Genomic DNA, 21,828 nt, shown 5'->3' on the forward strand with positions numbered 1-21,828 from the left:
GAACAGCTAGCTTCCTCAGAAATCCCACAGTCCCCATTAAGCATTCATTACCATTACATTCAGACCTCTGAGATTAATCCAAACATTCAAACCCATCAACTTTTTGTGTACCATAGTGTGACACCATATAAAAGAGATCAAAATAGTCTGAAAACGGTCTTGGGTTGCTTGTTTTTCCATTCTGAGGGGGCCTACACTTCATACTGTACTCTTCCTACTGGAGCAGGCTCAAGACTAATTTGTATATTGCTGGCTTTGGTCTGAGATGGCAAGGTAAGCAAAAGAACAACTGAATGCAACCCAGAATATATACCAATGGCTGAGATTAAACTCAGCCATTCTACCCATCACTTTTTTGTGTAGCTCAGATGTTTTTACATATGCACCTTTTCATAGCTGAATAGGGGAATATACCCCAAAGATGCACTCACACATGCGCATAGATCTCAAAAAGCACTCCCCAAGTCCGAATTGTGGACACCCTTAGCTCACATGCACCAAGACTTCAGAAAAAATGGCCACGGCGGAGTATGAACACGTTCTGCCCGAGCACACATGCACCCAAAGCTCAGTGAGCACACCCCATGCTCAGAGGACACACCCTCCATACATACGCACCTAGCTCTCAGAACACGCCCCTTGACTGGAGAATGAACACTACCCTCAGTTCACATGCAGATAAGACTTCAGCGTGCACACCCCTTGCACTTCTCTCGAACTTCCCATACAGTGTATCCTCCATGCACTGTTGTTATGTGCACCACCCTCATCCAACCAACCTTTACGGGAGATGATGTCCACCAAAAGATCAATCACAATGATGGTTCCTGTGCGTCCGATTCCAGCACTAAAAGAGATGAAATTGGTGGTACACAGGTAAAAGGAACAGAGACATGAAGAGTATCTGAACTGCATAAAAAGACCAAAGGCACGAGAAAAATACAGCTCCGCATCTCGATATACAGAGCTGGTGCTTCCAGTGAACTAGAGACCATTATATTAGCAGATCTCTAACCTGAGCCTGAACCAACCCTCAGACCATATATCTGAGGGCTGCAATCTGAGGTCTGTACTATGGAGACTTGGGTAGTGGGTAGGGGAATTCACCACTCCTGCCAAAGTTCAATTGTATTGTTAATTGCAAAGCCAATGTACAACCTTTGGGCACTGAAGGTTTCAAGCCTTACTCTACAAGGTGGTACTGGATTAGAAACCAAGATACAGCATAACATAGTAAATACCACATGATAAACAATTTCCAGTCTGATCCTTTACTTCTTTGAAGAGCAGGACTTTCTGCACATGTATATCTAATACTACATTAAAAAATATGGCGTGCACAAAAAATAGAAAGTATTAGCATGTTCTCAGGATGAAATAGGACCTCTCCCCAACACCTTTAACATGCTTCTGAGATAGGCGCTCAATTTTCAGAACTTCGGGCCTATGGGCAATACTAACCTTGATGGGGACATGTATCCAGTTCAATCTGAGTCTAGACATACCAGTGAGGAAAAAGGGTTTTGTCAGACTGGAGCAAGTCTGACAGCCTTAGTACATGGCGCACATTGTAGTGAAGAGGGTTGAGGTACTGCAATTGACAAAGACTATTGGGATATAGCTACAGTGTGTATCATCCCACATTTGATCATGCTCAAGAATCATTCAAACGGAACTAAAAAGCACTCCTTTCAACTCCAATCAAAGAGAAAAAAACTGACTGGTGAGCCTGAAAATGTAGATACTAGGTGACAGAACTGAGAGGCAGACAGGGGTAATGGGAGCACCAGACTCAAATTTGAAGAAATTAGACAAGGTGGAGAAAGTGTCTGTAGCAGCAGGGTGCTACCCTGTGGAGTGAAAGTGAAGTACCTCATGGAAGAAACTGGCACAAGGTGGTGGAGGGCAGAGTCAGTCACGCAGAGGTAGAGTTCAAGGCACAGGACACTTGGGGGGTCATTCTGACCCTGGCGGTCTTTGACCGCCAGGGCGGAGGACCGCGGGAGCACCGCCGACAGGCCGGCGGTGCTCCAATGGGGATTCCGACCGCGGCGGTAAAGCCGCGGTCGGACCGGCACCACTGGCGGGGTCCCGCCAGTGTACCGCGGCCCCATTGAATCCTCCGCGGCGGCGCAGCTTGCTGCACCGCCGCGGGGATTCCGACCCCCCCTACCGCCATCCAGATCCCGGCGGTCGGACCGCCGAGATCCGGATGGCGGTAGGGGGGGTCGTGGGGCCCCTGGGGGCTCCTGCAGTGCCCATGCCACTGGCATGGGCACTGCAGGGGCCCCCGTAAGAGGGCCCCTAAATGTATTTCACTGTCTGCTGCGCAGACAGTGAAATACGCGACGGGTGCAACTGCACCCGTCGCACAGCTTCCACTCCGCCGGCTCGATTCCGAGCCGGCTTCATCGTGGAAGCCTCTTTCCCGCTGGGCTGGCTGGCGGTCTGAAGGCGACCGCCCGCCAGCCCAGCGGGAAAGTCAGAATTACCGCCGCGGTCTTTCGACCGCGGAACGGTAACCTGACGGCGGGACTTTGGCGGTCGGCCTCCGCCGCCCGCCAAGGTCAGAATGAGGGCCATGATGTGGGTGAATTTCTGTGGGACCTATGACTCTCAATACTACAGTGAAGGTGTTGGAAAATGTGAAGAATTAAAAGTATTTTAGGGTATTGAGATTTCCAGTGATTAACAGACTTATAAGCCAATGGTGGTGTATAAGACAACGAGTTATTTTTAAGAATGCCTGTTCCCACTAACTATGATGGTGGTAAGCTGATAAAAAGTGTCTACAGGCTTTGCTCCAGTAAGACAAGCATACCAAATGCTGAATCTGTTCCTGATCGTAGGGTGACACATGAGAGGTAGGGAGTTTGGCAAGTGTCAAACTAGAAAGACAATGTTTTTTCAGAGAAAGGGATGAGTTTCCCCTAATTCAAGGGTCTCCAAACTACGGCCCACAGGCACTTTCCGGCTCTCTACAAGACTATCCACCCCTCTGCTGTTTTCCAAAGCCTCAGATTCCAATGATCAAAGAATATATCCAATTCCTTTGGCAGCCTATAGGTGGCAGTAGAGCCTCTTGAATCTTCTCTATTTTAAATTGTGGACTTGCAATGCTGTGTATGCAAGATCTTTGAAAAATGCATGTTCCTAGTGCAGATAGTCCACACTGCAGAAAACCCCAATTGTCAGAATTGTGTAGAAAGTTGCAGATTTAATTTATTATTGCTCGACCTTTAACGGTTCAAGCTTATTTTGAATTGCTTTGCTTTGCTGAAATTCTTTCTTGGAATGTGTTTATTTTTCTTATTATGTACTACACAATTGGACAAATTCTCATTTCATGTAAATTTGTAAATTTTCAGTGGTGAAAATGTATTAAAAATGAATAGCCTGCTTTCCTTATCTACAGTTAAGTAGCTGCTTATTTTGTCAGAGCATTTGCTAATGTGACATTTTTACTCATATCATTTTTCATTTTAAGCATGGCATTATTTCCTTGTAATTGTAACTTTTTTCATTTGTTCTGAATCATATCATGCTGATAAAAAAAATCCAATTAAACATTATTAATTTATTTAGATTTTATTCATTCGTTCATAAAACTGATTTTTTTCTGCCAACGAATATTTGTAAAATATACTCTATGGCCCTCCTACTGAAAAGTTTTTAGATCCCTGCCCTAGCCCAGAGTATTCTGGTTCTAAGGACCCAGGGGACATTAAACAGGCAGAATGTCCGGTACATGGAGGTACAAAGCACCCTGCATGCATTTTGTTATGCACCCTGCAAGCATCTTTTTGTTTCATGTAGTGCTGTAGATTCACATGCTCTGCATACTCATGCCATCTAGTGTTGGGCTCGGTCAACTGCAAGTGGTTTATCTTCAAAAGAAGTCTTTTGAGTCATGGTTAAGGTGGAATGTGGAGGCCACCTTAAGTAAGAATTTTGGATTGGCTTAAAAACAACTTTGTCCTGATTTACCTGGAAGAAAGGCTCCTGTAATGTGAGGGTCTGTAGTTCACTAACATGTCTGACAGATGTTACGGCTATTAGAAAAGCAACCTTTCAAAAGAGAAACTGCAAAGAGCATGAATGCAGTGGCTCAGATGGAGCCCCATATGTCTAGTGAGGACAACATTAAGATTACAGACTGTGGCTGGGGGTACCCTTGGTGGAGTGAGGCCCTTCATAAAAGCTTTAATAAACAGAAATTTTGAAAAGGGAAGAGTGTTCTATCTTTTGCATTTATGCAGCAATGGCGGCGACATGTATCCGCATTGATATGAAGGTTAACCCTGACTTTTTCAAGTGTAGGAAGTAGCAAATAATGCCTTGCATCCTAGGGAAAGGAATATGAGGGTTGATGTGCTTTGGAGCACAGTAGTGAACAAAACGCTCCCACTAAGAAGCATAGCAGATGCGTGTAGTGAGGCGACTGGCTTCCATGAGTAGGTCTATGAACTCTTGGGGTAGGTTAAGGTAACTGAACTCCAAGACCTCAGGAGCCAAATCATCAGGTTGACCTGTCTGGGTTCCAGGTCTCAGACTCTGCCATGGTTTTGTGTGAGAAGGTGTTACCTGTTGGGGCACTAGATATTTCCATAAAGGTCGAAAATCCTTGGCTCGCTTGGTAGCTCCTAGGATAAGAGTGAGAGATGTTTGCCTGGATTTCCTTATCACGTATGGAATCTGTGTGAGAGGAGGAAAAGTGTAAGCAAAGATTCCTCACCTACTCATCCACAGAGTATTGCCCACGGACTGGGTGTGTGGAAACCTTCTGGCGAAGTCTGGGCATTTTGCTCATTCATATGCGACAAAGGTCTATGATTGCAGTGCCCCATCTTTCGAATTAAGGGAGTTGAGGATGGAGTTCCCACTTGTGGACTTGTTGCGTCCTGCTGAGCAGGTCTGTGAAGTTGTTGTCCATTCCCGAAAGACAATCTACTAGGAGATGAACATGGTGATGGATGGCCCAACACCAGATCCTCTGGTCTAGGGCTGGTCACTGAGTGGAGGGAGTTCCTCCTTGCTCTGTAGGTAACAGATCATGTTGTCTGTCTCCCGCAAGGACAACCTTCCCTGGAATCGGTTGAAAAAAAGCTTGGAAAGCTAAATGAATGGTTAACAATTCAAGAGGTTGATGTAGAAACCTCCTAGATAAAGTGGCCACAGACACTGGATTTTTATGATGTTGGGGAATGCTCCCCAACCGAATAGGCATGTGTCCATGGTGATGGTCACTTGTGGAACTGGGCCTGCAAACGGACAACCATGCAACAGATTGCTGCTGTTACACCACTGCAGAGAGCGATGGGTGCTGGCCCTTACCAACAATAGATCCTCCAACGAAACCTCTGTTCGTGGCCACTGGCTTGAAAGGTATTCCTGAGGCAGGCACATATGGAGTCTGGTAATGCCAGACACTATGGTAATGCATGATGCAATCATTCTCAGTAGTCACATTATGATGCAAACTGGGAGTGGACAGAGTGGTAAAAAAAAAAAAAGGAGAAACTGCTGAAATCTTTGCACCCCTTAGGGCTGGGGAAGGCTTTTCCACACTACAAAGTTAAGTACTGGCCCTAGAAAGTGTTGAATCGGTGTGTGACTCAGACATTGACTGTGAAACCTAGGCTTTACAGCAAGGAGATCTAAGCTTGGTTGTGGGTTAAGCACTCCTCTTTGCTTCTTAATCAACCAATCGTTGATGTAGGGGAAGGTGTGAGTTCCTTCCCTTCTGAGGTGAGTGGCTACCACAGCTAAACACTTGGTAAAGAACACTGGGCTGTGGTGACGCCAAAGGATAGTACAATGAATTGGCAGTGGTGACCACTTATCTAGAGGGAGTGTGTTGATGAGCTAGATGCATGGGGATGTTAAAGTAGGCATCCTTCTGGTCTAGTGTGGTCATGAAGCAGACCTGCTGCAGTATGGGAATGACATAGTGTAGGGTTACCATGTGGAAGTGTTCTGATAGGATGCATCTCTTGTGAGGACAGAGGTCAAGGATGGATATGAGGGATCTGTGCATCATGGGAATAAGGAAGTATAGGCCTTTACGCTGGTGCTGATGGGGAACTGGCTCTATGGCTCCTTTGAGTAGGAGCAGTATCACCTCCTCTTGCCACAGCGCAAGATGTTCTGGATTGAGGGTGTGGGTGTAGGACGGAATGTTTGGTGGGCATGAAATGTGTCTGAGGCATTAGCTGTGCTTTGTGATGGATAGGACCCACGGACCTGTAGTGATCCCTGCCCATTGAGGGAGGGGGGGGGGGGATCTGATTATGTGATAATGCAGGGTAAGTCAAATTGTGGAGGCAGGGGCTCCTTGCTAGGGTGCCTCTAACTCAGCCCTTCAAACCAGTTCCTCAGAGGGAGCCAGTGTGAAACCGCTGCTCCCCTTTTGGTATCCTTTTGCTGCTTTGGTAGGACTGAATGGATTATGGGGAGGTGGTATTTGAACCCCCTCTTTGCTGCTGCCCTGGAAAGGTGTTTCTGCCAGAGTGAACCTGTAAGGCCCTGCCAGAGTGAACCTGTAAGGCCCATATTGCCTTATCGATTTCTTAGGTTTTTTTTTTTATTTTTATTTTTAAGCATGGTGCCAACCTGCTGTCCTAGGTGATGTTCTGCATCGAACGTCTCATAGATGAGGTACTGCTGCACCTCTGACTGAAACCAGATTCTCCGAGCCAGTTGTGATGCCGCAGGAGACTGAAGTGTTGACTCCTCTGGTCACTGTATCCACTGCATTTAGAGCATACTTAATGGTTGCATTAGAAGTGGCCCTACCTTTCTTCAAAAGCTCTTCTCTTGGTCTATGTGGTGCTGCAGAAGCACTCTTCATCTCATCCAATTTGGCTCCAGCCTATCTAGAGAGGACTATGGAGGTTATATGCTGATGTGTGGCCACACCTACGGCTACTCCCTGCCCTGCAGTGTCTGTTAGCTTGGTCTTGCTCTCCTTACCAGGAAACAGAGCATCCCCTGTGGCTTGGGCTGCTGCCCTCTTCCTAGTGGTAGGGACTACTAAGGAGTTGGGTGGGTCCTGAGACCTGATGTATAGTGGGTCTCAGGGTGCCGGTTTGTATTTTTTCTAAAAGCATGGCGTGAACACATGAGATATAACCAGGTCCTTACAGATTTAAGGGCAGACAATCATACTCTTGAGCATGGTGAAAATATTGGACGCAGCGATCTGTCTACGAGGCGGTCTCTAGCAAAAGGTCATCCTCCTCTGGAGTGACATGTATCTCTACCTTACAGTAGGTGGCAGCACATTGGATGATGTGGCACGTTGCGCGGTCATCCATCAGGAAGGAACCAACTGGGTCTACCCGAGCGTCTGCTTCATAGTCTTCCAAGGGATCTTCAGAATACTCAGGGTAGACTGGGTCAAAATTCACTGACGGGAAATAAGGACTAAGACTGACGGTATAGGAGTAAAACTCTGGGGATCCCTGAGCAAAAAGCATAGGGAGTGAAGTTGGTGGTGGAGGAGGAAATGGTGGAGGCGATGGGGGAGGAGGAATCTTGTGTTTTGACCTCTTGAGAACCAAGATGGACACACGGGTGTCTGGTGGAGGGACTTCAGCAAAGGCAAGCCTGCATTTCTCGGCTAGAGTTTTTTCTGAGGCAGAGATCTTTCCTGAGCATGGGTAGATGATCCTCCTCTGCCATTCATCAGTCTTCTGCTTTCAAAGAATTGGTAGCCCCTCGGGTTAACAGCAGAGGGTTTCTGAAAGGACAGCGGCTTGGGGGAGATGGCGGCTGCTTTCGAGCCAATGATGGCTACGCCGTTGATAGTGGAGCCAACTTTGAGGGTTCGGGTAGTGGGAAATCGAGACCTGTGGGAAGGACTTTTCTCCGGTCAAAGCCTTAGTTCTGTTTTGACCAGCACTTGGAAGGAGTGCTGTACCAGAGGGTAGTAGTGGATTCGGCACAGGGCTCAATCCCTGTCCCACAGAAGGGCAAAGCTCAGTGCTGGTATGAGCCATTCCAGAGGTTTTGGAGGGGTTGTGGCGTCGGCAGTACTCAAGTTAGGCGTGGTCTTCAAGGGTAAACCGGAGCAGACTGAAGTGGATGAATCATTCCTGGGCGCTTCTTTCTCCAAGATCTCCTTCTTGCCCAACCCAAAAAGTTGGGAGTCGAACACAGGACTGGGCTGGTGTGCGGAAAGAACAGACAACTCACCTCTTCTTTGGCGCGAACGGGACTGGCCTTGCTGAAAATGTCAAGCACTCATGAAGAGAACTGCACCATTCTCATGTGGGCTCACCATCGGTCTCGTCGCTGGCGTAGAGTCTTCTTGCTGCAGAACACTGAGCAACAGTCGCAGTGGCTCTCGTCATGCTCTAGCTTGCAGACAGCTTGGAGATCAGTTCTGGGGTATATAGAGTGACACTTGAGGCTTCTCTTGAAAGGCACAGTACCATTACCTCATAAGTGACTTCATGCTACAAGGGTAGGCTAGCGCACGTGGTGCCTGAAGGGCTTCGAGGGCAGAGAGGTTTGATCCCTTGACAACAACAAAGTGGAGGAATGGCTTCAACTCGGTTAGCAGGGAACACATGGACAAAGTATTCTGATGATGGGGTGAAAGACAAGGGACTCCAAGCCTACCACAAGACTGACAAACTAGTTGAAACCAGAAGCACGCTGAATCAAGTCCGAACCCAATGAGAGAGAAAAACAATATAAATGGAGTCGGTGACCATGCGAATCCAAGAGAACAGGAGTCACCAAGACCTTGTGACTACGAAATACTTAGTTGAAGAAAAACAAGATGCAATCGTCTGAGCCCAACACTAGGCAGCAGGAGTCAGCAGAAAATATTTAGCTACAGCCACACGTTACGAACACATTTTGTGCAGAGAAACTTAATGTGTATTCTATGGACGTTATTCACACTGCACACCTACTCCTGGTCCTGGTCCACCGTACACAAGAAGTACGTTTAACATACCACAAAGGCACCAAAGACGTTAAGAGGACAGAGAATATTTGACATGGACTATGTTTCCTAGGCTTCCTCTCCATCATGAGTGGAGGTTCAGTAGCCTGTTAAACTGAGCTACCAGTCAGATACTACTAACCGTCAGTCACAGAAGAGAGTGGTGTGATATGGTGGAGTGTTTTGGTGAAACGTACACATTGTTTGCACCCTCTTTCTAGCAGAACTTCCACTCTACGGTTGAACAGTGACAGAACACAGAGCACCTTCAGTGAACTTCCATTCAGGGTGATGTAATGAGGAGCAGATTAAATGAACAGGGCAGGGTGATCCAGCTTTTCCAACACAGGGCGTCTTCCCCTACAGAGACTAAGGCTGTGTGCTCTAAGCAGTGTGTCTACAACAAGCACACAGGCATGATCTCAGACTATTACAGCTTTACATGTTGCATTTCTTTAAACCATGTACTATGTAGGCTACATTCTCAGTCCAAGGGAGCTTTCGGATCAGGGTTTCAAAGCAGGAGGTATACATATCAAGATGATAGACTCTGAACCTACTGATGGGAATTTCATGCCACAGTAAGAATTTACCTGCAGTGAACGACGATGGGCCCAGGGCCTGGAATGCTTCTTTGTGTCCGGTTGATTTGGTCTAGGAAGCTCAGCACTCCACCAGGTTTGTTCGGTACGCCATGATCCGGCCAGCTCAGGTACTGGTAGTGCCATACATGTCTGGGAGGCTCCTCCTGGGGGACAAGTGGGCTATTAAAGATGTTTCAAGTCTCCATATCAACACTCGCATGATTCAGAACGTTACTGCGTTTAGAAAACAAAAGGGTCTCAGGAAACTGACTCGGATGCTGTCCATGCGTACCTGTTGCAAGAGAAGCACACACTACTGCTCAGTGTACCTGATGCATGTGTAAGGGCAGCTTGCTTTGCTTCCTGGCCTGGTTTCTGGCCTTTGAGTTGGGAGAAGCTTGCACTCCAGGCCATGCAGCATGTGTTATCTATGTACGAGAGAATCTGTATGGTGTGGAGAACAGGAAAACGTGTTGGTGCTTGCTACTGTTCACATGCTGAGTATTATCCAGCCATCAATGGGTTGTGCTGAGAATGCCATCTGGTTTACAGGAAAGTAAAGAGCAGAGTCAGTGTTACTCGGTATATTAGATACAATTTATAGATTGCTTCTCCCTCCATGGTGGGCGAGAAGCGTACATGGCTTTGAGACGAAGAAGGAAGGCAGTGCTTGTGTCGTATATGAGGTTAGGAAATGATACTGCTTTCTGACGGGTACAGGGACCTTGTGGTCTGTGGTGCAGTGCCTGGTGAGCTGGTCAATAACTGTACACAGCAGTCCATGTGTGACTTGTGTATCGGGTTTTATCTCGGTCTTGTAGTGTGAGACACGCTTGACATAGCTTCCTAAGCAATCCGTGTAATGCAGGAGCCTTTGCCAACACTGATCAAAGTGCAATGCCCTTCATCCTGCTGAGCTGGCCTCAGGAGAATAGAATGCAATCCAATATAAAATGGACATGAGTGCGCTTTGGTAAATCATGGTGGTTGGTGGTCACAGGGCAGCTAAAATGTAACAGCTCGAAGTACACTAGCTCTACACAAGGAGAGGTTGGCAATTAAACATGTGACCTTGAGCGTAAAGTGTTTGAGAGGCTGAACTCAATGGAGGTCGTATCTGACTAGAGCGGAGTGTGTCTAGGGTTAAAGTGGTGCGAGTGAACTGTGGTGACATAACACTTAACACTCAAAAAAGCACATGTGAATGGTACGGTGAAAAGGAAGGGGTGTATGTCACCTTTAAATATGCAGGCATTGTTCCCAGTCATAATGCAGCAGCGCCTTGAATGCGCATCACGAAGCTGTGGTAAATACTGTAGTATGTGCTCCACCCAAGCTATGAATATTGTGCATTTTGGGTCTCCGAAGATGTGATGTGAATCACTTAGTTTTGCTGAGTAACAGGTTTGCTGTCTCTTAGAACATCCGTGCGTCTCTGTGGGAGATTCAAGTTCGAAGATCTCAGGAGCTAAGTTGTCAAGGTCAGCAAATGTCTTATAGTCAACAAGTGTGTCTGCACCGTCATTTCCAGTATGGCTTCTTAGACGTGTTCATCACGTTTGAAAACTAGCTTGCTGGTCCCATATGGGTGCAAATGCTATGCAGGATCTGCTGACTTTTTTCAAGGCTCGAGGTAGGAGTGATAAAAGGAGTGGCTGGTAATCGATGTGAATTTCCTGTTTTTCATTATCTCAATCACTGAGAAATCTCAATCGGTGATTAAAGCATAAACAATAGCATGATTTAGCTTCCTCTCATGAATGTTTTCCTAGTCAATGTTGAATTTGAGTGTGACTGTGACCCGGCTGTGCTCTCCTGTCATGTGTTGGGCAAGTAAGTGACCTTTGGTCTTGATCTGCCATGCCGTGAGTACAAGCAGGAACACAGGGCCTAGCGCTTATTCCCCCTGCTGCTTCCAGGAAAACAGTACGAACCATTTTTGCCTTGCATCAGAGTGCGGAAAACCATCTGAATTAAGTCAATCACTGTCAATGCGACACACTGATTGGAATTACCAAGTTTTGTCTCCCACCTTGTACGGGAGTGGTCTGTGATTCTGGTGACTGCATCAGAGAATAACTTGCCTAAGGCGAGTGTTGAACCGACTATCGTCAAAGGCTATCATCTAAAATGTATGTTACAATTGCTAGGTACTTTCAGTCTCCTTTCCAATGTGACAATCGAATGTTAAGCCCTTCTTGCAGCACTAGATATTACAAGATGCCATAGTTCTGAAAAGTTTGATCACTCTACCCACAGTCCTAGATCGTGAGGTCTGGTATGGATGAATAGAATACAGATACACTGGAATTCAACTAGTTGGATGGAACTAGTATAATTGCTTTTACAGTGTTTAAATGTGTCTCTATATATATTTGTGGGATCAGACTAGACTTCTGCACACTGGCTAGTAAGCCCAACAAAAGCAAAAGCGCAATGTTCTGGGTTATGCTCGCCGTGCACTGCTGAAGAGAATCCTTCTGCAACCAATTGTCCAAATCCAAGCACACAAGTATGAATCTTGCCTTAAACATGCTGTCACCATTATCAAGCACTACACACATTTGGTGCTGGTCGGATATGAACGACGGATAAAAAGAATTGATCAGGTTTGTGACTGTCATAGAAATAAAATGTATTTCCTGCGATTTTGGGATGTGCAGATTATGTACCCTTAAATTAAAAACTGTTGTGGGAAAGTCGCTTCTCCCACGAGTGGATCGACACCTTGCAAGGTTATACTCTTCATCTTGGATGGTTAATCTAGCAAATGAGTGCCTAAAGCTTGAATACAGATCTTAAGGTGTATCCGTTTTTTGCAACATGAAACTATAAGAAGCTCACTTACAATCCCTTTTTGTTTTGAGCAACAGCACCTCCTTGGCGGCGCTTTTCTGAAGTAGCATGTGGAAAGATGTGATCATACTTCACATATGTCTGATTTGGTTAGTGGTATCTTAATTTGAACTTGTACTCACATCTTATGCTTTGTAGTGCTATGGTCTCTGCAGTTATGACTAATGTAATGCCCTTTGTCTCCCCCAACAGGATTGGGTTTTGAAGGCCTGGCACTACTTGCAGGCTTTGCCTTCAGACAGTCATGAGAGGACAATCTCTTTGTTGGCATGGTTGTTTTACACAAACCTGAGGAGTTGTGGTCATAGCTAAGCTGACATTGTGTTGGGACAAAGTAGTTTAGTAAAACTGCTATCCTGCAAGCAGATGGTGCACCCCTATGATAAGGTATCCCTTCCCAAAGTGCACACATGGATTTGTTTGTGCCTGTACCTTCTTCATACACCCCAGAGCATCATAAAACCATTGGAAGAGCATAAGCTCACCAAAAAGCAGGTTAAAGTAGTTCTGCACTTTCGGCCAGAAGCTAGAAAATCACTGCCAGGCAAGATGTCAACCACCAGGAAAATTGTCAACAGGTTATAGGCTATCTTTGTTGCAACAAAAAGTGCTTTGAATCACTTGTTTAATTTCATTATTTCTCACTGGTCAGTGTTTCTTAACTTGTGCTCCTCGGGCGAACCCCTCCCTTGATAAAGGGATATGTAATTTTCTATATACTTCGTTCATGTTGACGGTCTTACTCGTAATAACAGTCCTTCTGTCCGGAGAGGTGGTTGGTGTCAACACCAAGACTGATGAACAAAATGGTTTCTTACCTGTAGGAGTAGTTTCGCAGCTTGAAGAATTTACTGGATTCACATGCTATGCATTATTCCTCCATCTAGTGGTTGGGTCCGGAATTCTCCTCTGTATTAGTACACCTTGTGTTTTTATCTTCCTTTTTTGTGTATCAACTGTCCCACCACTTGGTGCCTAATCCTCCCTCTCCCATCGTCATATGCCTTCCCTGGAAGTTATCACACATGGTCGCCATCATTAGGTAATGGTTTCTACTTCTTTTCCTTATCTTGTGGGGAGGTGGGTGGGTTGCATGTGAATCAAGAACTTTCTTTAAGCTGCAAAACTACTCCTACAGGTAAGAAACAATTTTGATTTCCAGCGTGAATTGTTTCTGGATTCACATGCTGTGCATTGATTTTGTAGCATTTTTTATATCCTTTTGGAGGTTGGTTTTGAGATGAGTTTGAGTTTGTAAATAAATGTTTTAGTCTCCCACGTGTGCTTCTTTTTGCACTGGTGTATCTATAAAATAATGCTATGTGAACGTGTGCGCTGACGACCAAATGGCTGCCATGCAAATGTCATGCAACAGTATATTTGCCACAAAGGCTATTGTTGATCCTTTCTTACTCGTAGTGTGCGCTCTGGGTGTGATTTGTAGTTGAATACCTGCTGCTGTGTGACATACTTGGATGGTTTGTGAAATTCACCTCTCAATGGTATTTTATATAACTGGATTTCCCTTGGTACTGTTTGCGAAAGACAGCGTTGTTTTCCTTTCCTGACAGATTTTGGCTTTTCCATATAGAGCATTAGCACTCTTCTGGCGTCTAGTGTGTGTAGAGGTCTTTCAGCTTGAGTCTTAGGCTCGTGGATGAAAATGGGTGATGATCTATGGCAGGAAGTGTGGATCTGTCCTCAAGACTATCCTGTGCCTTTCACTGATGTACGTTAGTCTTCTATCTAGTAGGTGTGGGAGGTATTTCAGGACTTTTGAGTCCTTTGTATTATTTTGTAGGTAGCCAAATTTGTGGCACCATCTTGAACATCTTTCCCATTTTTGTTGTTGGTCTTTTTGGTTCTCTGAGGATTGCCATTGACCCTTTTGGAAGACCATGCTCTATGTCCTCAGGAGCCAACCTGCTAAACTCAGATATTGGCTCTGGTTGTAGAACTTTCCCCCTTTTCATACAGACTAGTTCTTGTATCCTCTGTAGTTTTAGCATATTGCTCTGAGTTCTCGATCATGTCTGAGAACCATGTTTGTCTCGCCCACTGTGGGGCAGTAAGTATTAAAGTCATTTGTGACTGTTTGCATTTGTTGATTACTAAGGAGAACAGTGGTATCAGGGGAGAAAAGCAAAAGCAAATCTCCCTGACCAGTCTATCAATAGAGCATTCCCCAGGGAGTGATCGTGTAGGTGCCTGAACAACAAAGAATGGACATTTTGTGTTCTCTGGTGTTGCAAACAGGTCTATTTCTGGCATTTTCCACTGCCTGAATATCTGTGTGAGTGCTGTTTGATTCAGTTCCTACTCGTGTGAGGTGGATGCGTGTCTGCTCAGTTTGTCTGATTCTACATTGTCCCTTCCTGGTAGATGTACTGTTGTTATATTTGTCTCTGGGTGGCACAACTCGAGATCTCCTGAGCTAATTTTGAAAGTACAAATGACTCTGTACCTCACCTGCTTGTTGCGATGGAACATTGTGCTTGCATTGTCCGCTGAATCAGTAATGGTTTTCCACACTGCTGTTTCTGAAAGACTTTTAAGGCTAGGAACACTCTTTAGTTCCATTACATTTATGTGCTGTACTGCTTCCTGTACTTGCCATATTCCTGAGTTGTAGTCTTCCTATATGAGCTACTCAACCTATATGCGAGGCATCTGTGGTAATGGTTACTCTCAGAGTTGGAGATAATACCGTCTTTCCGCTCCTATATTTGCTCTGCTTCAGCATGCCATCTCCTCTCGTACGTTTTGGGTGACAACCACTAGATCTTTTGAGCTCTCCATGGCTTGTGACCATTAATTCCGCATCCATTCTTGAATCAGTCTCATATGTAGCCTTGCATATGGCATGAGAGGTATGCAAAAGGCCATCTTCCCCAGCAATTCCCTACTGTCCTCACCGTCAGAGACTGACCCTTCTGGTATTGAGGAGTTTTGTTCAGAAATTATAGTATACTTTTCTCTCAAGGGTACGCTTTTGCCTCTGGTGAGTTGATTCTCGCTCCCAGGAAAAGTTTCTCTTGTTCAAGGTATGAAGAGGATTCTCTGTTTCTTTAGAACCCCAGGTTGTCAAGTGTTGATATCACTGTATTTATTTGGTCTTTGCACTTTTGTAGGGTGTTTGCTTTGACCATTTAGGTGCCTACTTAAGGATATACAAGTATCCCTTGCCCTCTGAGATGCACAGCCACTGCTGCTAGGCACTTTGTTAACACTATTGGTGCTGATTTTATCCTCAAAGGCAGCACTTTGCATTGATTGTGCATTCCATCTATCACAAATCAGAAGCACTTTTTGTGCCTGTGATTCATTTGGATTTGCAGATATATATAATTTAGATCTATAGTTGCCATACGGTCACCTTGCTGTCGCAGTGGTATTACAACTTGCAGCGTTGCCATTTTTAATTTTTGAACTTGTTTAAGAAATAAAAGTCTAGCATAGGACGCAGAGACCCATCTTGTTTTGGCATTAGGAAATATGTTGAGTAGTTTCCCTGGTTGGACTCATTCTTGGAACTCTTTCTATTACTGCATTCTTTTGTAGCAATCCTTTTACTTCTTGTAGTAGACAGGTTTATTTCTCCTTTGTGTGGACGACCTTCTTTGGTCCTTTTTCCGGTGATTGCTTGATCAGTTCTATGCAATATCCATTTTGTATGATGCTGAGAATCTATTTGTCTGACGTCACCTTCAACCACTCCGGAAGAAGTCCTTTTCTCCTCCCCCCCCCACCCAGGGGTTGTGTGTGTAAGAGGATGTTGTTTTAGTAAGTCACTTGCTTGTTGGTGCAGCCGCCCCTCTTTGTGTCCGACATCTTCCTCTTTCATATCCTCAAAAGGGTTGACGCAGTGGTGTTTGGTACAGCCATTGTTGTGTTGGTGTTTGAGTTTGGGTTGCGCCCTGAAAGCCTTAGTGTGAGGGTGCGCTTTGAAAACTTCCTCTGCCTACAGGTCTTCCCATAAGTGTGGATCCTCTCCTTAAGTGCGCTCTGAATTGCAGGGCTCCCAATGACTTGACAGTGTCATTGCCGTTCTTGAGTTGTTGTAGGGTTTCCTCAATTGCATTTCCGAACAGTTGCCCCCCATTGAATGCGGTGTTAATGATGTTTGCATGAACCTCGGTTTTAAAACTGGACACCAGTAGGCAGGCATGTCGTCTCAGGGTGGTTCCTGCCATCACCTGCCTACTTGCTTTGTCTGCCGCATCTAAAGCATATTTCAAGCAGGTGTTGGCTATATTTTTACCATTGTCTGCTACGGATGCTGCACTTCTTTGGTATTATTCTGGCAGATGTTTCATCAGCTCTGCAGTTTCATCCCAGTGCTGATATGCATACCTGTTGAGAAGGGCATTTGAATTGGGTATTCGCCATTGTACTGCTGCTCCCCTTTCAACCTTTCTTCCCATCATGTCCATCTTCTTCCTTTATTTATCTGGTGGTGGTCTGGGTGCCATTGGGACATTTGACCTCTTTCTGCCGGAGGCAGCACTAAGAGTCCGCTGGTACAGTTCCTCGTATATATGGATGGTCTTGATGAGTGCTTATATTTTTTCTCAGCCCTTTGCGTTACTGACCTGCATGTTGCAGGTTCCTTAAAGGTCTCTCGTCCCTGATCCAGTGTGCTTGAGAGCATTGGTAGGTACCGACTCCTACTTTGGGAAGGTAACAGTGTCTCTTAAAAAAAATAAATAAAAAAAAAAAAAACCTCACAGATTTTTCTTTTTTCATTTGCACCCCATATTTGTCATTTATTAACTGATTGTACACTGCCATGCCACCCGGAAGCGACGGCCTAGACGAATGTGTGTCTATCCCCTGCTCTGCTTCCTGAACCTGGAACATGCCCTGGGTTTCAGGATCGTCTTCTTTGAAGATTTCTTCTTCTCCCTCTCCTTCCTGTGGAGCTGGGATGAAGGGGGGCTCCAGTTCTACCGGGTCCTTGTCTACTTGAGTTTTTCTGTCACAGTTTTCAGCTCGATTTCAACCGTGCGGTCTTAGGCATAAAGAGTAGGAGTCGACTTCTATGACTGGGCTTCTTTCATCGGGCTATCACTTGACCCCTTTTTTTGTCCTTTCTCCACTTTGTTTGTCAGTTTGTCATTCAATGCCATCATCTTCTCAGTTGTTTGACCGCCTGCGGTGTCCTTGAAATTGGACTCAAATGTTTCTTTCCACCTCTGCCTACCTTCGGTCAGCGAGATCTTCGACATTGAAGCAGCTCTGTGCAACTCTGAGTGTGATGTTCGAAACTCACCCCAACTCCGTTTTTTTTCGATATTACCTGCAAATGTTTCTCCTTGTGTTTTTATTGTACTTTCTGGAGTCTATGAACCTCATTTCGGCATCTGAGCCTTTACCTTCAGCAACTTCGGCGATGTTGTCTTCCTGCTCGCTCGACATCCCCAGGTTTCTCAGTGACAGAGTCTCTTTCTGCCCTTGCACAGCATAGTGAGTTTGTCTCGGTTTATCTTTTGCCTTTAAGGACTTCAGACTGAAGTCAACGCAGGCCTCACATTGGTCACTTTTCCGGCCAAGTGGAAGGCAAAGGTTGCACACTTAATGGTTATCCTTTTGTGTGAATTTATGATGCCACTTCGGGCAGAATTGGAAAGGTGTGTTCTCCATGTCACACGGAACAGGACAGAACAGCCCCCTGTCCTGACATTCTATTCACCCTTGATGTGTAATCTCGATTAATTTTAAATTGGTGCCTGGTTTAGGTGATCTTCTCCAGTACTTCTGCTTCTTTCTCGACAATCTTTCAAGCAAACTTCTTATTCTGTTTACTGGAGAGCCTTCAGCAATGCTTCCAGAAGCAACGGCTGATAAAAAGAATTTGAGCTTCCACGCCTGGGATCATCCGGGGAGGGCATAGGACATCAGGAGAGACTGGATTGGGTACCAAATGGTGGTACAGTCGATGCCCCGCAGCGAAGGAGGACTACTAATACAAAGGAGAATTCTGGACCAAACCTCTAGATGGTCGAATAAAGCACAGCATGTGAATCCAGAAAAGATTCACCCTGGAAAACCTGTTATGCGCAGTAGTGACTCTACGGAGTTAGGAACCATGTACACCGTGAATAAAAGTGATACTGTCATTCAATTGTCTGCATAATTTATAGTATCGTGGCAAAATTGTATTGTACATCTGCAGCTCTGAACACCAACACTGCAGTAAAACCCACACAGAACCAAAGATTTCTGAGAAGAATCCAACACTCCCCTTTGAATAACACTGACCTAATGACTCAAAGGTACTTAAAAACCTAAACACAATATATACGTTTTAAATATGATTATATCTTGGCCAAATACAGTGCTAGCATGTTTTCTTATGTTAGTGTTACCTGCCCAGTAAACATCATTCCTATTCTTTGAAGTGATGATAACAGCTGGACACTCCGATGATTCTGTATCTGAGTTTCTAGGCCTCGCCACCGCTTCCCTACTCAAGGAGAATCAAGTGCCTACACTGAGTAACTTGGCTATTTTATTGCAGTGCTAAAGTATTGGTGGTGCCTGACCACCACTGGTGGTAACATTTCCCAACACAGTATACTGCCAGGTGACCCCTGGCTGCCACAGGACTCCACCCATAACAGCCTCACAAGCGGTGCATTGAGGACTGTAACACTGCGTCTGTGTCATACTGAATGCAGCGTTTGAGTGTAAGCCGTAAGATTTGGCAAAGCACACCGCTATGGTCCTCACTAGAGGATGCCTCTCTCTAGGCCTCATTTGGCTTTGTTCCTGGGGATGTAACAGTAACCCAATTCCAATGACACAATGATCATGCACTTTTGAGTGCCGACACCAGTTATATTTTTGACGAGGTGCCACGGACACTGAAGACATTTCATGGCGGAAGAAGTGTTCTCAGGAAACAGTTTTCCCTGCTAGCTCGAACGTACGTGGTTTGAACTACACTATTTTTCAGCACTGTCTTTGCGAGCCTGAAATGCTGTTCTTTCAGCACTTAAAACACGGAGTCAGTTTTTAGTTTCAAGGCCACTGTCATTGATATGCAGACATTAGTTTTCAGATATTTTTGTTTTTATTTATAACCCACTGGCAGATTAACTATCTTTTTGCGCTTCATGGCTTTCAGTATTGTCAAAATAAGATGGACAAGTTCCATTTAGGGTCAGGGGATTTTTTAGTTTCTATAATGTCTAGGTTTCAGATACTTGACTTATGGTTTGAAGACTATTTAATGAAAAAGAGGGACGAAATGCTGACAAACCCGACGCCCACAGTCCTTGAGATCCTGCAGTAGCCACAGATTACACACCTTGTGCATATGTATACATGGATAACTGTGAATTTTAAACTAAATTTAACAGGCGTCGAGCCCAGCTGCTGGAATAATGAAAAAGCCACACGTTCAAACACAATTAAAGAGTGGTTCTACTTGTACCTGTGAGCTCAAGACTACCACTGTGGAAAATGTGATCATCACTAAATGTGCCTTCTCTTTTGTTCTTGATGCACCTGTGATTATGAATATAATCCTGCAAATAAAGATCAAGAAGTATGGGGCCTACAATAGGGCATTGCAGATTTCAGGATACTATAATCTTGAGTCACTCAATTCAATGCCCAAAACGTAGTTTTCAATAAACAGAATATTCAGAGTCTACCTATGAGATGTGAAAACAAAATCATATCATGTGAATCTAGCAGAGTTTCCTGCTGCACAAGGTTGCACAGGTGATGCTGTGTGCAAAAAAATGGCTCAACTAACGCAGATCGTTGCCTGAATAAATTATGGGTTGTAGAGAGACTGAGATGCCTTGATGAGGCAATGTTTTCTCTGCTTCTCCTGGCAAGAGTGTTCACCCCATCCTGTTATACCAGAGTATTGGCACAAGGAACAATCTTCCAAGTTCAGTACAAAACTTACTGGATGCTTGACAATGGCCAAGGAACGCATCAAGTTTCAGGCAACTAAGAAGTTACCCAGTTAACAGTCAATGGATCCTTGGAAAGTCCACAGGTAGGCCCATAAAGAAAACTGTTAATTTTCTGTAACAATCTATTTGCAGTTTTAACTGCTGTAGATTCACTTGCTTTGAAGAGTTCTGACATCTACTGTTGGGTTCGAAACATCACAACCTGCTTTTCTTTAAAGCATGCCTTTCGGTTTTGGTGACACTTGATACCTTTCAAAAAGATCCACAGTGCATCAGGACACGGACACCTGTCTTGATTTTTTTTCCCCTAAAGGTAAGTGACGGAGTGGATGTGTGAAGCTGTATACTGTCTGTGAACTGAAAATAAGTAATAAATGCCACACAGACGTTTCGTTGGCTCACATAGCGGCAGGTCAGGGGCACATACAACGGTACAATAATACAATACAACACGCTGCAACAGATTTTACATTTATCTTTTTCTGTTTGCAGCATGTGTAGTCGTTAAGCCACTTGCTCTGCACAGAATACAAGACAGTTCCATCCTCTAAGGCATAATTCATGAGCAGAAGCTCAAGTCTGAGATACAATGTTTCGAGAAGTTATAATGTTCCAACTCAAACTCTATATGGCAGGAGTGTGATAGACAATTACACATGCTGCAAACCTCTAGTTCCAAGGCAGCAAAGCAGGCATCAACAGAAATTACTTTTTTTTTAGCCCTTCTGGGGAGTCATTGTCATAAAATTGGTACAGGACATATAACAGGAGGATACAAGCTTATCAAAAAGTTGGGACTCACTTAGCTACTGAGCACTTTTGATTTTATCAATGGATATTGACAAACTGCATTGAACCTGAGCACCACTGAAAATATCGATTTCTTCACGTAAGAAGGATAGTTCTAGTTTGGGTAAAGCCTTCAACTAAGACACCTGCTTCTGTTTGAAGACTTGGGAGCCACATCCTCACTGAGTCAAGGATCGTTCATGTCGCTTTCCTTGATGACAATGTTCAGCTCTAGCACAAGAACCACTTAATCCACCTCAGAAAACTGCTGAGTGTGATTCAATAAGCTTGATTCACCCCTGACACCCCAGTGTCAAGCTATGGCAAAGTTTGGCAGTCTACCTCGGAAACCAAATAGGAGATGGGAAAGGGGAAGCTCTTAAGAAACCCAAGAGTTTTCCTGTTTCTGATCTTTATGGAGATTAATGAAACTTAAACTGCTTGTGCTACACCTACTCTGTCATATTCCTGTTCATCATCTTGCCTTTCATTTGTGAGCAGACACAGCTGTTTGAAGACACTTTTTACATGCCGATAATGGTTAGGCCTTAGTATATGTTTACATACTCCATGTCTGTGCACTGATTAAGTGATTTACTCGACAAGTGAGTGATTTACTTAGAGTAAGTCCCCTAGGCACAAATCTCAAGTCTCAATTACCATGACTCCTCCTGCTTCATTTTATGTAAGCTAACAATGTTTGAGTGAG

General features: G+C 44.8%; 1 protein-coding gene across 1 annotated transcript in view; it reads right to left on the reverse strand.

Moving 5' to 3' along the window:
* Nucleotides 1–21,828, reverse strand: part of LOC138301063 (tyrosine-protein phosphatase non-receptor type 11-like) — a 304,017-nt gene that overhangs the window by 40,382 nt on the left and 241,807 nt on the right. Inside the window, exons 11-12 of the mRNA XM_069241110.1 lie at nucleotides 9,550–9,704; nucleotides 780–847 (exon numbers count right to left, since the gene is read on the reverse strand). Coding sequence (XP_069097211.1) covers nucleotides 780–847; nucleotides 9,550–9,704 — 223 coding nt within the window. The remainder of the gene's footprint in view (nucleotides 1–779; nucleotides 848–9,549; nucleotides 9,705–21,828) is intronic.

This window comes from Pleurodeles waltl, chromosome 6 (genome assembly GCF_031143425.1).
Source record: "Pleurodeles waltl isolate 20211129_DDA chromosome 6, aPleWal1.hap1.20221129, whole genome shotgun sequence".
In the NCBI taxonomy this organism is placed as follows: Eukaryota; Metazoa; Chordata; class Amphibia; order Caudata; family Salamandridae; genus Pleurodeles; species Pleurodeles waltl.